The 17,806-nt window shown below is 53.6% G+C and overlaps 1 protein-coding gene across 20 annotated transcripts in view; it reads left to right on the top strand.

Annotated features, from left to right (window-relative positions):
• Nucleotides 1-17,806, top strand: part of LRP8 (LDL receptor related protein 8) — an 80,869-nt gene that overhangs the window by 39,599 nt on the left and 23,464 nt on the right. For 6 of the 20 annotated variants that reach the window (XM_001112940.5, XM_001112880.5, XM_077955982.1 and 3 more), the window contains 5 exons: nucleotides 7,181-7,309; nucleotides 10,797-11,183; nucleotides 12,121-12,243; nucleotides 16,536-16,655; nucleotides 16,729-16,854. In XM_001112940.5, coding sequence (XP_001112940.1) covers nucleotides 7,181-7,309; nucleotides 10,797-11,183; nucleotides 12,121-12,243; nucleotides 16,536-16,655; nucleotides 16,729-16,854 — 885 coding nt within the window. Of the gene's footprint in view, nucleotides 1-7,180; nucleotides 7,310-10,796; nucleotides 11,254-12,120; nucleotides 12,244-15,238; nucleotides 15,278-16,535; nucleotides 16,656-16,728; nucleotides 16,855-17,806 lie in introns of all 20 variants that reach the window. The other 14 variants (XM_015139976.3, XM_015139987.3, XM_015139996.3 and 11 more) reach the window with 7 other exon arrangements.

Below are 17,806 nucleotides of genomic sequence, written 5' to 3' on the forward strand. Positions count from 1 at the left end.
AGAGCTTCAGCAGCGTGAGCCCGAGACAAAAGGCTCAGGCGAAAGCATGTGGAGGATGGTGGGGCTGGCGGGGACCCGAGAGCCCCTCTTTAGGGGTAACAGTCGCCCCAGAGGCAGAGGTGGGGACAATGGAGACCGGAGTCCCATCTAATGCTGTGGCTGGTGATAACTGGGTTTCCTTGTCTCCTAGCAACAGAGCTACCAGTCTCCACATAAGAGAAAGAGAAAGGGAGAGAGAGAGAGAACAGAGCAAGAGCGGCCCCCACCCGAGACAAGGAGCCCTCATTTCCTCGTACAGCTGCTCCTGGCCTCCCCAGCCATGCCACAGGCCCCATCCTTTCCTCACCCATCACGTGGCCAAACTCCATGCTGTACTGGAGGCTCCCAGGCAGGAGGGAAGCCCAGTGCTTTGTCCTGAGCTTCAGAAGGAACAAAGCCCCGCCACGCCCATTTGTGACTTTCATCCTCTTGGCAACCTAAGGAAGGAGGGGGATCCCCATGTAAAGAGAAAGAAACTGAGGCTGGAGTCGGTTCTCCCCCTTGCCCAAGGCTGCCCAGCTAACAAGAGGCAGAGTCGTGTGCAGCCTGGAGTGTGTGCTTGGGGAGGGGTTGTGGCTACAGGGGGCTTTTCCTTCACTGCAGTCAGCCAGCTCCTCCATCCGTACCGCACTCCAGCAGATACTCCGACACTGGGGACGGAAAGGGAAGGGAGAGGAGCCTCATTGTGGTTATTAGAGGGGGCTGCCTTGCTACCTGAGGGCTGGGCTCCCCTTCTCCCCCCGCCTCCACACTCCCATCTCTATCTCTTTGTGTGGATGTCCCTTTTCATCTTCCTTTCTGTCCCCTTCAGGGTCCCACCCACCCCTGCCCTCTTGGGCTGCCTCCCTTCCCTGCTCATCTCCTATCCTCACCCTCCCTCTCGCCATCTCTCCCCCCTGCCCTACCCATGTGTCCCTCTGTCTTTCTCCCTCTTGCCCATCCCAGCAACTGCTGCCTTCCCACCCCCTGGGCTGGGCAGGGGCCCTCCTGCCTCACTCTTCCTGCCTCCCAGGCCCGCTTTTCACAGTTGAGGGACAACTGGAGACCCAGAGAAGTTGATAGACTTCCTTCAGAGACACACAGCTTATTCATGGCAGGTCTCCCTTTTATGAAAAAAGGCTCTTCGAGCTCTCTGAGGTTTCACAAGGCACCTGTGGGAGCAGTAGCCAGAGCAGCACCCCAGGAGACAGAAGCCCAGCTCTCCTGTGGGTTCTCCCAGCTACTCACCGTGAAGCCCTGCATACCTTCCCACCTCCCTCTGGGTCCTGATCAGTAACATTCCAGGATTCCAGAATCTTCTCCATTCCTAGATTCCTAAACTCTTAGTATTCCGAGACCCCTTTTCTCCCTCGCTTGTGCTAGCTGGGGTGCAAGAGCCATGATGCCCACTTCCTGTATTACATTGGTCGGGTGGAGGCAAGGCAGAAGACTGCCTGGAGGAAGCTGGCCAGGGTGGGAGCGCCAGTCAGGGTCAGGCAGAATTTGGGGCAGCAGGACCTGATAGCAGGCTTGCTCACTCCTTCCCAACTGAATGAGAACCTAGCAGCCAACCTACTATCCATTTAATTGGTGTTGCCATAGCAACCTCCACGGCCTACCAGGTTCCTGGGGCCGTGCCAGCTCCCAGGATGGAGCCCCATTCCCTACCCCTAAAAGAAAGATTATAGGCAGTAAAGTGTAGTGAGTTTGGAATCGGATATAGTTGGGTTCAGGTCTTTTAACCTGTCAGATCTCAGGCAAGCTGCCCAGTCATCCTGAGCCTCAGTTTATTCATCTGTAAAATGTGGTGATGGACCTGCCTTAGAGGGATTGTGAGAATCAAATGAAAGAATGCAAGTGTCATTGCTGGAGTAAATGGCAGTGTTATTTGTATTATTATATTTTGGCTGCAAGCCCTCTCTCCCCAACACAACAGTTTGTTAGATATTAAGATGTTAGATTCTTATAGTATTAAAACAGTGTCAGTGAAGGGGTTTGCACTGAGCGGGAAAGGGATTTGAGAGAAGGTCCCAATTCTTGTGTTTTCCCCCATTATATTGTCTGACCCTAGCTGGCTGGGGTTTCTCCCAGCTGTTTCCCTCTGGTTCTGGGTTCTGTACCTTCAAATGTGGCGAGGACTCACAATGGAAAAGCCCAGAACATTTGCCTAGTGGCAATAGCATTTCAGCTCTAATTATAGCTCACTTGATTGGGGATGGCTTCTGACCCACCTTCAAGCGTCTGTTGGGAGGGGTGAGGGTGGGGGAGGGAAGGATGGTTCAAGGTGAGTTATAGTTCTGGATGCTATTTATTTGAATATGGAAGCTTTTTCATGCATCTTAGAACCTTTCCACCTGGAAGGGGGGCCTCTATGATTAACCAGGATTATCTTCCTATTACAGATCAGAATATGGAGGCCCAGAGATTTTCTGAGCTCACTCAGTAAGTTAGAGACTGACCCAGCTAGCAGCATTTTGCCTGGCCTCAACCGAAGGAACTTGGTGTTACTCCTCGTCCTGCACCTTGGGTGGCCCCATGCTGTGCTTCCTGTGGCAGGAGCTGTACTGAGTGACACTAGCAGTTCTCACCACCCGAGCCTCTGGTCCCTTAGAGCTGGCAGTCCCCATTTGGAGGTTATCTGCCCCTAAAACTCACGTGGGTTGACACTATAGATGTGCTCCCTCAATAAGCAGCCGCCAAGTACTTTCATTCTTTAATTTAACAGACATTTCCCTTTTTGTTAATTTGTGAATTTATGAATTGGAGAAAGTACCAATGGATTTGAATTTCTGGGGCAGGATTCTCTGGGAATTTAAATGCCTTTAAATGCCTTGAGTCACTACAGGATACAGAGTTTCATGAAAAGCCCCCTTGCCAGCTTTGGAGGGTTCCTGTTGTCTGGGAGACAGTGGGATTCTTCATTCCTGCCTCTCAGAACCTAGGGTACTTGGAGAGCAGGCCAAAGGCATATGGTCCCCTCAGGGGGCATCTGTCACAGAGGGAGTGGCTATCCTGGGATGGGGTCTGCATCGTGGTGGACCATGTGGACTCATAATGTGCATTCCCCAGTGGTGACACCAGGCCCCTCCCCAGCCATTGGCATTTGCACTTCATGAAATTAAACAAGGGCAAGTGTTTTCTGAGCTCCTAGTTTGTTCTAGGCTCTGAGTGTAGGGATTTCCATGTTTCCTCATTTAAGCCATCCACTAACCCTAGGAGATTATTCAACCCCATTTTCAGATGAGGGGAGCCAGAGTGCAGAGAGGTTCAGTAAGTTGCCTAAGGACCTTAGTATTAGTAAATGAAATTTGGGCCCAGGTCTGTGTGTCTCTAAAACTCAGGCTCTTTCTCCTACATCATGCTGCTGGGAGCCCTTGGGCTTCAGTTGTCCTGAGAGTGGACATCAGATGGCCATCGTGCAGAACCTGCCCAGAGGCTCAGTGAGCCCCCTTCCTCCAGTGACCTCTCTCCAGGCCAGAGGTGCCAGGGAGACCAACAGGATCTGCTTTTCTCTTGTGCAGTCATTAGGTGCAGTAAGTTAAGCAGTGTGTTTGGACCTGGGATGGAAGTCCAGATCTGCCTCTCACCACTAGACTTTGAACAAACAACTTACTCTCTCTGGGCTTTACTTTCTTCATTCATAAAATAGAGGTAATAATATCCACTCATAGGGTGATACCATGTGTCAGTAATTACCCAGACCAACTTCCCAGGACTGTGGAGTGGAGAGGCCTGACATAGGACCCTGTGAGCCAGGCTCCAGTCCTACCTTTGGGGGAAAGCTACAACACAGGAGAGACAGTGAGGTTCCAGGAGAGACAGGAATTGGAATACCCAACTGCCAGTAGCTGTGTGACCCTAGGCAGGTCCCTTCCCCTCTCTGGGCCTTGGTCTCCTGCCACTCCAAGCGTGTTCATCAATGTGACCTCTGAGGTCTCTCAAGTCCTGCATTCCAAAAGCCTTGGCTCTTTGAGGGTGGAGGGCTGTTATCAGGCACTGCTGAATCCTCGAGAGCCTATAATTAGAGCTGTCTATTTAGGGACACAGCAAATGTCTTATTAATTATAAAGAAAGGAAGCAGACAGATTGTTTAATCATTGTCCTTGCTGAAAGGTTATGCAATTAACTATATAAATATTCATTAAAAGTTCAAGCAGCTGCTTGCTGCACTGGGGTCTCTAGAACCCAGGCCCCTGGAGGTGAAGCATACAGCCAAGGGCCCTTTCAGTCACCTGGGCTTTTGGGAGGAGAGTTTGGGGATAGTTTTGGAGCATGTAGGGTTTGATGGACAGGCAAGGCTCTAGTCATAGGAACCCAGGCTCGGTCTCTCGCCTGCTGTGCACCTTTGGGCCAGTTACTTGGTCTCGCTGAGCCTCAGTTTCCTCATCTATAAAATGGAGTGCTTACCTGCAGGACTGCTGCCCTGCTGTACTCTGGGTATGCCACTTATGTGGCGACCTTTGTAAATGGCACCCCTGGAATTTGCACTGGCAGCCCACAGGGCCTGCTTACCTTACAACAGACATTTATTGCTCACAGTTCTGGAGGCTAGGAAGACCAAGATCAAGGCACCGGCAGTTTCAGTGTCTGGTGAGGGCCCATTCCTCATAGACGGCACCTCCTTGCTTCATCCTCACATGGTGGAAGGGGCAAGGAGGCTCCCCCTGGCCTCTTTTCTAAGGGTACTAATCTCATTAATGAGAGCTGTACCATTATGGCTTAATCACCTCCTAAAGGCCTCACCTCTTAATGCTATCACATTGAGGATTAAGTTCCAACATGGATTTTCAGGGGATACTGATGATCAGACCATGACAGAATGAAATGAAAACATATAAAATTCTCATCACAGAGCAGCCTGACACAACGTAGCCTGACACACCGTAGCCTGACACAATGTAGGTGTTCAAAAACTGGGAGTCCCCTCCTACTTCCTTGAGAGGTTCTGTTTCCTGAGGCCTGGCTTAGGGATAAGTAGTTGCTTTGACCTTCCTTCCCATTGCTGTCTTAGGGGCTTGCAAGCATATGGAACATCTGTATCGCTTTTATGGTAGTGAATTGAAAAGAGATGAAACATCCCGTGTCTTTTATGCTTGCAACCCAGGGGTTCCCAAATGGAGGTGCATGGGAATCACCTGGGTTTTGGTGAGGAGTTACGAAAATGCAGATCCCTAGGCTCTGCCCTAGAAGTCTAGATTCAGCCGGTATGAGCTGAGGCCAGGAACCTGCACTTTCAGTAGCTCCCTCATCCCCCATCCTTTGATGAGAGGACCCCCAGCGAAGCACTGGTCAGCTTCAGCTTCCTGTGTTCCAGTGGGGCCCAGAGGGGAGGTGCTTACCTGGGGTCCTGCAGTGTTGGTGATAGAGGTACCCTGGAAGGACCCCATCTCCCAACTCCCAGTTTCCCTTCAGCACCCTGCACTGCAGCCCCAAGGTGGCCTTTATAAGAGGCCTTTGAGTGCCAGTACTTTCCAGAGCTCAACCTGACAGTTCTTTGCTCATCCATCCCACAAGTTTGCCAATCCTCGAGCAAGGGAAGTTTCTGTGAAAACGAATCCCAGGAATCCTGCCTTCCCAAGGAATTGCCCTGTACTCATGAAAACATTCCTAGGGATAACCTTGGGGACCTCACTTTCAGAGGCCTAAGGTACTCTTCTCCCATGGCAGTAGTGGTGTCTGGGGACCTTGATGCAGATACCTGCCCCCCTCCTCAACTCATCTGTGCCCTTTTCTATATCCCTTGTGGTCTCTCATCCCAGCTATAGAAATAGGAAGAGGAGAAACTGGTCTGAGATCAGAGAGCAAAATGGAGGGTGAGGCATGAGTAGCCCACTGCCTCCGGGGGGAAATGGATTGTGCCAGGTCTCCGGCATCAGACACAGCTGACTTTCAGTCAATCCTAACGCTGTTCTTTACCAGCTCTGTGACCAGAACTTAGTGCTTACCACCATGTTTGTCACACAGCAGTGCTCAAATACTCCATGAATAAGCAAAATTCAGAGTCATCTGTTATGTGTGGATAATCATAATAGGTAACATTTAGTAAGCACTGGGCTGGGTATTCTTCTAGGTGCTTGCTTTACAGACATTAACTTAGTCATCATAACAATCCTATGAGGGATAGTATTATCCCCACTTTATTGGCACAGAGATAAGGATTGTTGGCCAAGGTCACATAGTCAGTGAGTGAGTGAACTAGGATTTGAACCCAGGCAGCCAGATTCCAGAGCCCATGTTCTCCACCTCCATGTTGGAGGCCAGCACATAATCCTCTCACCCTGCTGGCTTATTGTGAAAATTAAATGGAAGCGTCTAGCACCATGCCTGGCACATCCTAGAGACCACAGAAATCGGGCCTCCTGCACACTCTGGAAGGCTGTAGGGAGCCAACCACGGAGGTCTGAGATGCATCTGCCTTGGCTGAGCCTGTCACATGGGTCCGGCAGAAACTCATGATAAGAGCTGTCCCCAGCCTTGAATAGGGTTCTCATTCTTTCTTCCAAATTGAGATTCAACCCTGGGGCTTCAGGCCCCTGATTGAGTCAGCCTCTGATTGCGGCTGCAGTAATTATAGCTATGCAGTCCCGCTGGGCCCTGCTATGCAGCAGCTGTTCTCAGCAGCAGGCTCAGCACCATCACTCGGGGAGGGGGCTTAGAGGCGGGCCGATTGGAGCCGTTGGGGCCTTGGTGAACCCTCTAAATTTACAGGTTCCAATCATGGAGTCACTGATCTGGAAGGCAAACTGAGGCCCAGCTGGGACATATCTCACCTAAGAGCACACAGCTGGGAAATGACAGAGACGAGTGCAGGGCATGGTGGCTCCATGTTGCCGGAACTTAAAGTGGAGGTTTGGAGGGATGGGAGGTGTGGCCAGGAGAGGCAGGCAGGAGTCAATGGATTAAAGAGAAACTTGAGGGCCAGGGACCAGGGGGCCATGAAAGATGTTCTGTAGAGAAGTGGTGGGGTCAGATTTAGGATTTGGAAACTCCTGGGACAGACAGAGGCTTCTTCTCAGCTGATGAAACTGAGACATGGGCCAGGAGAGCCCTGATGGACTCCTAGGGCCTTGGACCAGGTGGCTGGAACAGGGTGGTAGGACTGGTTGGCACCATGCCCTGTGTCCCCCTTGGCTAAGCTATGCATGGACGTCTGTCTCCACAGCCAAGCAGGTGTGTCCTGCAGAGAAGCTGAGCTGTGGACCCACCAGCCACAAGTGTGTACCTGCCTCATGGCGCTGCGACGGGGAGAAGGACTGCGAGGGTGGAGCGGATGAGGCCGGCTGTGTTACCTGTGAGTCTGGGGTCAGATCCCCAGGGTCTGCCAAGCATGGTCAGGCAGCCTCAGGGAGTGACAGCCACTTCTGGGGAGGGGCCCAGTTCCCCGTGGGGCTTGGTAGGTGGAGAGGAAAGGATAATGATCAGGACATTAGTAATGGCTAGACACTATGGAGACACTGTCTTCTTTCATCTTCACAAGCACCTCATGAGCAGCCATTATCATCCCCATTTTATAGGTGAGGAAACTGAGGCTCAGACAAGGGAGGAAAAGTACCCAGGGCTGAGTGATGAAACCAAGATTCAGATTCAGGACTGGACAGCAAAGCCCATGAGCTTTTTTGCCATGTCTGACATCTGCTCATCCATCCCACAAGTCTGCCAATCTTCGAGCAAGGGCAGGGGGACCAGGGAGGGTACTGTATGGAGAAATGGTGGTGGCCTGAGCCAGAGTGCCAGCAGTGCTGGGGGGAGGGGGACGGATTCCTGAGGTGTCAAGGACGACTGTTGCTGAAATATCAGATTTGAGCACAAACGTCACAGGGCAGAGAAGATATTCTCAGCAGCCTCGGCAGGGACAGATGGAAGCGGCCACTGGGACAGTTCCACATCACTGAGCTTCAAACACAGGATTATCTCCTTCCCAGGGAGCAGGCCAGCAGGGCCTGGGCCAGTGAGGAGCATGGCCAGGCCTTACTTTTTCAATTCGAGGGGCACCTACTGTGTGCCAGGCCTGAAGCCAGGCTCTGAAAGGGACAGTGAGGTGAATCCTACACAGTCGTCCCTCTGGGAACACATGATTAATGGGGGAGACAGACTGGCTGTCGCTACTGGGCTGTGCGGCTGGGCTGAGATATGGGCGGTCACCCTGGAGGGCTTGCCAGGCACTTGCCCGTCACTGCTGCCTAGTCCCCTCTGCCAGCCTCTATATTTGCATCCTATCCATCTTTCCTGGCCCAGGGAAAATGCCATCTCCTCCAGAGGTGTCTGAGTAGTCGCACTTTAAGATTCTAAGTCTGGAATTTGATGTGTCTGAAGCAGGAAGCATCTGGGTATAGAGGGAGATCCTGGCTGGGAACAGTAGTTTCAAAGTCCCAGTGATGGCACTGGCTCACTTCCTCAGCTGTGATAATTTTGCTGGGACTCACTGGCCAATGAGAATCCTCTTTCCTCTTTACCAACCCCCATAATCAGATGATTCCTCCAATATGAAGGCCGCTACTGCAAGGGATGGGAGCTTCTCCAACTAGGGCATGTTGGAATAGGAACATTCCCCATTAATTATGGGAGACAGGGGTGTCAGGTCTTACTGGGCTTCTGTGCTACAGCTCCCACTCTCCTAGGCAGAGGAGAAAGAGTCCTCCCACCCCTCATCTCTCTGAGCTTCTTCCATTTGTGAATGCTAGGAGTAGGGTCTCTGGGGCTATGTAGGCCTGAGAATATGGATCTTAAAGTTACTGTTGGCTCCAAAACCTCAGAGAAAACTCAGTATGAAGGAGCACTTCCTTGCCATCAAAATCTTCAAGTAAAATTTAAAAATAGGGCTGGGCGTGGTGGCTCATGCCTGTAATCCCAGCACTTCGGGAGGCCGAGGCAGGTGGATCATGAGGTCAGGAGATTGAGACTATCCTGGCTAACAGGGTGAAACTCCACCTCTACTAAAAATACAGAAAAAGAATTTAGCTGAGCATGGTGGCACGTGCCTGTAGTAACAGCTACTCGGGAGGCTGAGGCAGGAGAATCACTTGAACCCAGGAGGCAGGGTGGCAGTAGCTGAGAGCATACCACTGCACTCCAGCCTAGGTGACAGAGCGAGACTCCGTCTCAAAAAAGAAAATTTAAAAAAAAAAAAGCACTTCCCATTGGAACTCCCAGAAAGCAGTGAGTCCGCCCTCCCTGCACATGCACAAGCTGGGTGGGGACAGGCAGGAAGGGAGCTCATCTAGGTGTCAGTGTAATCTTGAGGGGCAGTGGCACTGGCAGCATGTGCTTTTTCCGCTAATGCCGCAGTGTCTCAAAAGTCTCAGAGGGGAAAAAAAAACGCAACTGTCAGACACTTGGTAGAGCTGTCAGAAACGCATGACACGAGCTACCTACCTGGTGAAACTGAAGACATCACTCTTTATCTTCAATAACAATGAAAATTCACATTTTTCCATCAGAAAATGAAAACACAGACTCTGGGCGCCCCCACGTGGAAAGATCTGGTGCTGCCACCACCACATCACCTTTGGCCACAGCCATGCCTCACCAGGGCCCCCCAGGGCCAGGTCTTGGCCTGTGTGTGGACACACAGGAGGGAGGGAAGTGAGGAGGTCACTGCCCTGAAAAACTGCTGGAAAAACTCCAGGAAGGGAGGAGAAAACCAGAAAAGCCAAAAGGAGGAGACAGAGTAGGAAAGAAAAGCCCCAAACCTGAGTTCTGGTTCTCTTGTTGTCATGGACTGTGTGACCCTGGGCAAGCTGCTCCTCTCTCTGGGCCTCAGTTTCCCCATCTGGCAATAGGGCTGGCTGGTCTCTAAGTTCATCCCAGCCGCTGAGCTCAGACTAGCTTATCAGAGAGAAGCCCAGAGCCCCAGGCAGAGCTATGACGCTTATTTACTGCACATCCCATAATTACACCTCATACCTGGGCCAGACCAGTTCCATCCACTCCACACCCACTCACTGCAGGGAGCTCTGTACCAGGCCCTCAGGACAAAGGAGGGACGCCCCTAGGCAGTGTGGATTCATGGGGCAGATGGAAAAGGACATGAAACTCAGACACCTGCGCGACTGAGGGGCTCAGAAACAAGGGCAGAGGCAGAGATTTCCCAAGCAGGGAAACACCAGGGTGTCACGGAAGAGGTGGAATTTGGGCCCTTGGAAGATGAGAACTCATCATTGCAAAATGTAGAGACAGTGGTGGGCAAGAAGTAGGTTCCCAGTAGATGGAGCAACTTGAGCAAAGACTTGGAGGTGGGAGCCTATGCACTGGGCCCAGCAAACGGTCTAGCATGGCCGGAGCTGTGAACATTCAGGAGTGAGGTGATGGAGCCACAGTACTGACCCAAGAGACGCCTTGGATACCAGGCCAAGGGACTCAGGTGGAACAGTGCAGGTTATGCTATGCATCGCTATGCTATGAAGAGCCAACCCCAGACCCTGGTCCCTGGAAGGGTCAGTGTCATTTAACAGATCATGTCCTGGGCCCATCACAAGGTCCTTCAAGACAGGCAGTGCTGTAAGGTTTCAGAATGCCCCTCCTTGTTCCACCATGCTCATGCTCATTTACCCAGTGAGGCCTGGGGGGCTCACGAAGGGCAGGTGTGTTGCCTGTCACCTAGCATGTCCGTGTTGGAAGCCCGCCTTCGCTGTGCCTAACTGTACGTCCACCATTCAGCCCCCAAAAGGGACTTGATCTGGCCCCCGGGTGAGGGTCGGAACCCCTGTAGCCGGACCAGCGGGGCCCCAGGTCAGCCGGGGAGGGGGTCGGCGGGCCGACCTGCTCTCTGTCCCGCGCAGTGTGCGCCCCGCACGAGTTCCAGTGCGGCAACCGCTCGTGCCTGGCCGCCGTGTTCGTGTGCGACGGCGACGACGACTGCGGTGACGGCAGCGATGAGCGCGGCTGTGCAGACCCGGCCTGCGGGCCCCGCGAGTTCCGCTGCGGCCGCGATGGCGGTGGCGCCTGCATCCCGGAGCGCTGGGTCTGCGACCGCCAGTTTGACTGCGAGGACCGCTCGGACGAGGCAGCCGAGCTCTGCGGCCGCCCGGGCCCCGGGGCCACGTCCGCGCCCGCCGCCTGCGCCACCGCCGCCCAGTTCGCCTGCCGCAGCGGCGAGTGCGTGCACCTGGGCTGGCGCTGCGACGGCGACCGCGACTGCAAAGACAAATCCGACGAGGCCGACTGCCGTAAGCCCCCTCCATACCGCCCAGCCCCGCCCAGGGATTGCGGATCCGCTACCCGATCCCGATCCGCCAGGTGCAGGCTTCCTTTCATTGCCTTACCTGAATACATTACCTGGGTTTACTACAGAGGAGACCGAGGCTGGGAGAAGTGAAGTGACTTGTTTGAGTTCATGCAACTGCCTGGCTGCGGAGCTCAGGTTTAACTCCAGAAGCCTCCACTGGTACCTGTGTCCCTGCTGTGAGCCCTGCCACTTGTACTTCCCACCCCCATCCTGCAACCCCTCTACCCAGAAACCTGGCAGGCTCAGGAGCTCCTCCCATCTCTTTACCCGCTAGGCCTGCTCATTCCTCAAGGCCTGGCCTAGACTCATCTGACCTTCCCAGCTGGGCTGGGTCCCTCTGCCGGGCAGGTCTCCAGCAGCCTTCTCTTACAGCTCATCTCACACTTATGTCCCCATCTGAGCATTCCTCAGCCCCGCTCTGCACCCTGAGCTCCTAGAGGATGATGAGGCTCTCAGGAGTCTCTGGGCTCCCACCCCCACTTCCACCCCTCCCAGCACAGCACCTGGCACAGGAAGGTTTGCCAAATGGATGAAGTCATTAAGTAATGAGCACCAAGACTCAAATGAAGGCCGTGTGTCTGTTCTGAGGAGTGGCCCTGGAGAGAGGCAGGGACAGGGAAACAAGAGACCTGGGTTTAGTCCTGAATCTGCCAGCCAGAGTGCTGTGTGACCCTGGGCAAGGCCTTCCCCCTCTCTGAGCTTCAGTCTCCCCATCTGTACACTGAGGTGCCTTGGCCAGGTGTCCTTTGAGGACTCCTAAGTTCAGCCACTGGTTCGGTTTTTGCCAGGGGTGGCTATGGCATGGGGATGGGGGTGGTGGGGAAACTGTCTTAGCACCACACTGACTCTGATCCTCTCCCCTTGCCCTCTCCTGGCAGCACTGGGCACCTGCCATGGGAACGAGTTCCAGTGTGGGGATGGGACATGTGTCCTTGCAATCAAGCGCTGCAACCAGGAGCAGGACTGTCCGGATGGGAGTGATGAAGCTGGCTGCCTACAGGGTGCGTGTGATCAGGGCACAGAACACATCTTCTGTGAGGATGCCCTGGGCTCTGGTGACTCTCCAGAGAGCAGAGTTGGGAGGAGTTTTCCCTTGGTCTCCAAGAAGCATTTTCCCCCAAAGCACCACTTGCCCCTAAATCACCTGGCTCCCTTCCCATGGGGTCCTAGTGGCACCAGAATTGGATTTGTAAGGACTTTGTCAAAGCTGAAAGACGCCTAGGGCTACATGACAGGGCATTTGGGAAGTCCAGCCCCCACCACTTGTCCAGGTCCCAGCTGCTGAGTGGCTTCCCTCACTAGTTCCGAGGCTGAGCAGAGGCTGAGTCTTGCTCCCCAGGCACCCCCTTTAATTCTCAGATGGTTCTTCTGGCCCCCACCTGCCCTCTGCAGGAGCAGGGACCCTCCTTCACTAGTCATCTGGGGGAATGGATAACAGGTTGGGCAGTGTGGCAACTTCCCCTCTCTGGGGTCCATGGGGCAAAGGTCCCCCCAGCAGATGGTCAGTCCAGCCTCTAAGGTCTCTCTAGAGCTGCTGCCTGGTCCCTCCCAAGACCTGAGTTCTGCAAGATGAGATGCAGATCCCCACAGCCCTGCCCAGCTACATGAGGCTTAGCCTCTTAATCATCCCTGGGATCCTGTCCTGTGAGCAGAGCTTCCTCAGGTCCTGGATTTACCTGTCTATCCTGGGCCACCCTCCAGAGACCTGTGAGGGGTTAGAACTGGAGCTCTACTTGCTTCCTGTGGGCCCCAGCCCAGCCCAGCCCTTCTTGTCCAAGGTCTCACAGGCACTGTCCACTCTCTTGTCCAGCCCAACAGAGTCACCTTGTGAGGGTCCCCGCAGATTTCAGTGTAAGAGTGGCGAGCGCGTGGACGGCAGGAAAGTGTGTGATGTGCAGAGGGACTGCCGGGATTGGTCAGATGAGCTTCTGAAAGTGTGGTGCAGTGCCTGTCTATGCCCACTGGCTGGACTCAGTCTCCTGCCATCCCTCTCCTGGTATCTGGGCTCGAGGCCCTCCAGTGCCCCCTGCCCTGACAATTTCTGCTCTGACCCTCTCTTTGGACTCATGTGCTGTCCTATGGCTTCACATGGGGCTTTTCACCCCCAGGCCTCTGGTCTACATCTCTACAAAGTGCTAAGAGCTTGTCCATCCCAGGTACTAAAAAATTATGTTTTCTCTCACAAACTTGGCCTCTCCTCATTCCTTCCCCGTTCAGACCTCTGAGACCTTCTGGAACTTTCTCTCATCCTCGGTGTTCCTGCCCTGCTGACCTAGCCAGGGCCCTGGGCTCTGAGGTCTTCTAGCCCCTTGCAGAAGACCCAGCAGAGGAAGAGGTGGGCACAGCAGGCAGGCAGTCAGTTGAAGCACATCCCAGGGCCACTGCTCAGGCCATACCTGCGTGGGAGTAGGGCAGGCCTTGCAGCAGGAGCTGGCATCATCCTAAGCCCTGAGGAGTTCGGACCTGATGGAGAGACCAGACTTGTAGGCCAGACTAAAGCGAGACCTGGATGGAAGCGGCTGCCCTGATGTCAGCTACAGCTGTCAGGGTGGGTTTCAGGCTAGAAAGAACAGAGGCTCCAGGCTCTAGGTAGAGTGAGCATCCCAGAGAACATGCTGGAAACCCAGTGTGGACTCCAGGAAGGTTCATGAGTTTTTTTTTTTTTTTTTTTTTTTTTTTTTTTTACTGTTCCCAGGTCAGGGCTTGAGGGAGATTTGACAGAGAAGCCCTGGGAGGACAGAGCCTAGGTCAGTCCCTCCCTCTCCTGCCTCCTGGCAGACTGTTTCCTCAGCACCTCCCTCCTGGGCACTTAGAGGAGGTTCATCCTCTGGAGCTTCCCAGGAAAAGCATATTTCCTCCCCGTTTTGAAGATTAAAAAACTGATTGTGAAAGGAAGAGTAGCTGAATGAAAGTGACTCAGCTTCTACCTGAGCTGGCAGGAGGCAGACACTCCCTCTGCCTCCAGGCCCTGCCAAGAGAAGTCCCAGAAGAAGGAACTTGTGGAAAAAGAGACAGGGAAGCCAGAGCTACTAAGCCTAGCTCCCCCAACACCCAGACTTGGAGTAGCCAGGGACTACTATCCTACTAAACCCTCTCTTCTCTCCCGTCATTTGCATGACACACCAAAAAGGAGTATGTACACACGAGCTTGTGTCTGCGTGTGGCCTCTGTCTCTGTGTTGGTGAGAGGCCGGTGTCTGTATCCATGTCTTCTTCTCTGAGTAAAGCAGGGGAACTGCATTCATGCATCTACGTGTGTGACCCCAAGTATGTGTGAATGTATTTATGGAGTCCATGGGACTGTCTGTGCTCTGCACATAAGCTGGTATGTGTGCATGTAGTTGTGCGCATGCAGGTGTGTGCATGTAGGTGTGTGCAGTGACACCACTTCTTCCTTCCATGGAAGGAAGCTGCAAATACTACTCTGGCCTCTCTGCACCACTCTACCTCATCCCCCTCCTCTCCTGGCTCCCCAGCGGAATCACACCCATGCTAGGTAGAATGAAGAAGGACTGGAGACTTCCCTGCAGGCATTTGGGTAAAGGCTACAGGGGCAGACCTGCTCTCCTTTCTCTTCCCCTCACCTACCTGAGCCCTGGAGGACACTGTGCCTTCCTTCATCAGAAGCCAGTCACTTTGAGCTCTCTCCTTTCCCCTTTCCCCTTTCAGGGCCATCCCACCTACACATGCCACTTCATCAAGTGCTCAGTAAATAGAATTGTTGGGTTGCTGCTACCTGCAAAAGGAGAGGAAGGAGGCGAGTGGATGCATGATAGGGGCAGTGGGTGAGTGGGAGGACAGATGAATGGATGGTGCTCAGGGAATAACACAGGAAAGGAGAGGTCAGGGAGGGCTCCGAGCGACTGAAAAATTCCTGGAGGTGGGAGCTGCCATGGCTCAGCCCACCTCCAAAGGTCTGGGGCTTCCCAGGGCTGGGTCTGGCTGAGTCATCCATGGGTCTCCCAGTCATGGGGTTGCTGTGGTCTTGTTCTTTCAGTTCCGCCAACATTCCTGGGAAACAGGAGGAGGCCCAGGGGTAAAGGGGTTATTCCCTAAGCATGGCTCAGGCTGGAAGTGGGGGCACCCCATAGCTGTGCATGGCCTGGGGTGGGCAGCTCAGACCAGCTACATGCATGGCCATGGCTGGCTTAGCTCAGCACTGCTTGGCTTGGCTGGAGTGGCAGTGCATGAGCCTGGGGGGCAGAGGGGTGCGGCACCTCCCCTTGGCTTGTGGAATTAACCTTCTGTGACTCTAAAGCTCAGGATATGCTGTGAGAGCATTGGTCCTGGACTCCCTGACCTCCCCTAAGACCTTGCCAGAAGGTAGTGAGGGAGTGGAGGATGGGGAGCCAGAACAGATGATCTCCGGGCATCCCTTCACCTCTTGGAGCAGGTGGTAATCCTGGGACCAGGCCCATGACAAGATGGAGGAACAGGGACATGTGCTGAGGGGAGAGGAGTTGAAAAATCCCATCATATTAGTTCATGATAGGAGAGAATTGATTTAGCAATGGCTCCATGTAAAAAAAAAAGGCCCAGGAGTCTTAAGTAACCACAAGCACATTAGGGGGCATCCTGTGTTGTTCAGGTTCCTTCTGGGTGGCAAACTAGCTCTGGGCCCTGTCCAGAGAGGGACATCAACAGATGGAGTGAGTCCAGAGAAAGGCACCCAGATGGCAGGAGACCAGATATCAGTGCTTTAAGGAGGCTCTGAGGGAGCCTGTGCACCCTGGCTAACCCCACACAGCAGAGCTGGGAGCAGAAGCAGAAGCCTCAGCAGGCAGTGCTGGTCCACAGTGGAGCCGGCTGCCTCAGGAGGGAAGTGGGCTCCCTGAGGTTGGAGATATTGAAGTGGAGCATTTTGGAAGGGATTCTTAGGGTATCCTGAGGGTTGGATGTGACACATACAGGCCCCTTCAACTCTGAGGTCACAAGGAAGGAGGCACTGCAAGAAACATGTTTATGAAAGGAAAGACCTTGGGCCACTGGGGAAGGCCTAGCTGCCTCCAGCTTGGTGGTGGACAGAGCCCCAGCTGGGAGGCCGGGGACCTGAGTTCTGGTTCCACTCTACCCTGTCTCTGTGTCTGGCCTTGAGTAGGGACCTGCCCTCTCTGTGCCACCTCCTGCCCAGAACACCTGGTAGATGAGGCTGAGGCTCAGTGAGGTTGTGGAGCCCTCCTGCCTCTGTGGGAGTCCTACTGCCCTAGGCTCTGCTTCTGCTCTAGGTCCCACCCCTTCCCTGCCCCCACTCCTCCTGGGCTCCTGGACCTTCAGGAGTCCATGTCCCTCCCCAGGGCTAAACGAGTGTCTGCACAACAATGGCGGCTGTTCACACATCTGCACTGACCTCAAGATTGGCTTTGAATGCACGTGCCCAGCAGGCTTCCAGCTCCTGGACCAGAAGACCTGTGGCGGTGAGACCTTCTCCCACACCCCCAAGCAGAAGCAGATCCTCCTGCCAGTTCTGACCCCTGCTCCTCCCCACAGACATTGATGAATGCAAGGACCCAGATGCCTGCAGCCAGATCTGTGTCAATTACAAGGGCTATTTTAAGTGCGAGTGCTACCCTGGCTATGAGATGGACCTGCTGACCAAGAACTGCAAGGCTGCTGGTACGGACACCCCAAGGGCAGAGGGGCAGCTCTGAAAGGGATATAGGAAGCAGCATGCTTCCACATGTGAGGAGTGGATGTGTACATGTGTGCACACACAAGAAGGCAGTTTGTGTTACTGAGAAGCACAGGAATCTTCGGTCCCTTGTCTAGCTTGGGAGAAAGAATTCAGCCAAGAGACAATTAGTAACATAAGCCAAAGGTTTATTAAGGAGATAAGAGTACAGTCCAAGACAGGAGCGGGCTGACCCAACTGGGAACAGCAGCAATAGCCGTGTTTCTTTAAAGGGACAGTGCACTCTGAAAGGTGAGGCAGAGTGGGGCAGGCTGCTGAAAGAGAATGAACTGGTGGCAGCCCTGAGAGTTCTGCATTGGGTCTTTTTCTTGAAGTTCCTGTCTCTCTCCTAAATCTCTGCCTTTTTCTTTGTCTAGTTTTCCCATTCCTGCTTTCAGTCCCTGCCTGTTCCTCACCTAGTTTCCACCCAGGCTTGTGGGACCTCCCTTAGTATTAGCTCGTGTGCATGCCCAGCTCTGGGCACAAATACTACCTAATGGCGGCATCACTCATTACCACCACCCCAGGAAGGTTGTATAGCAGTCAAATCTTATTAGGCCTGCATATTTCTTAGGAATTTCCCCTTTGCCCTCCCCTTCCTCCTCAGCATACGGCTAGCTACATTCTGATGGGTGAACTGCAGAGTGAGCAGTTACTGGGCATCTTAAAGGGCGTTCCTTTCTGCACAGGTATTTCCCCTCCTCTCTGCTCATATCTAGCATGCATGTTTTGGGTGGTCTCTAGGTGTGAGATTTTCTAGGCTTCCCTTTTCTCAGGGACTCCCCCTTCTACTCATGTCCAGCTGTCTGCCTACTCTAACAGTTGCACGTACAGTGCTCAAAAGTGTACATGTACATCACACACACAATGCACTGCACACTAACACCCACACAGACA

The sequence above is a fragment of the Macaca mulatta genome, chromosome 1 (assembly GCF_049350105.2).
Source record: "Macaca mulatta isolate MMU2019108-1 chromosome 1, T2T-MMU8v2.0, whole genome shotgun sequence".
NCBI lineage: Eukaryota > Metazoa > Chordata > Mammalia > Primates > Cercopithecidae > Macaca > Macaca mulatta.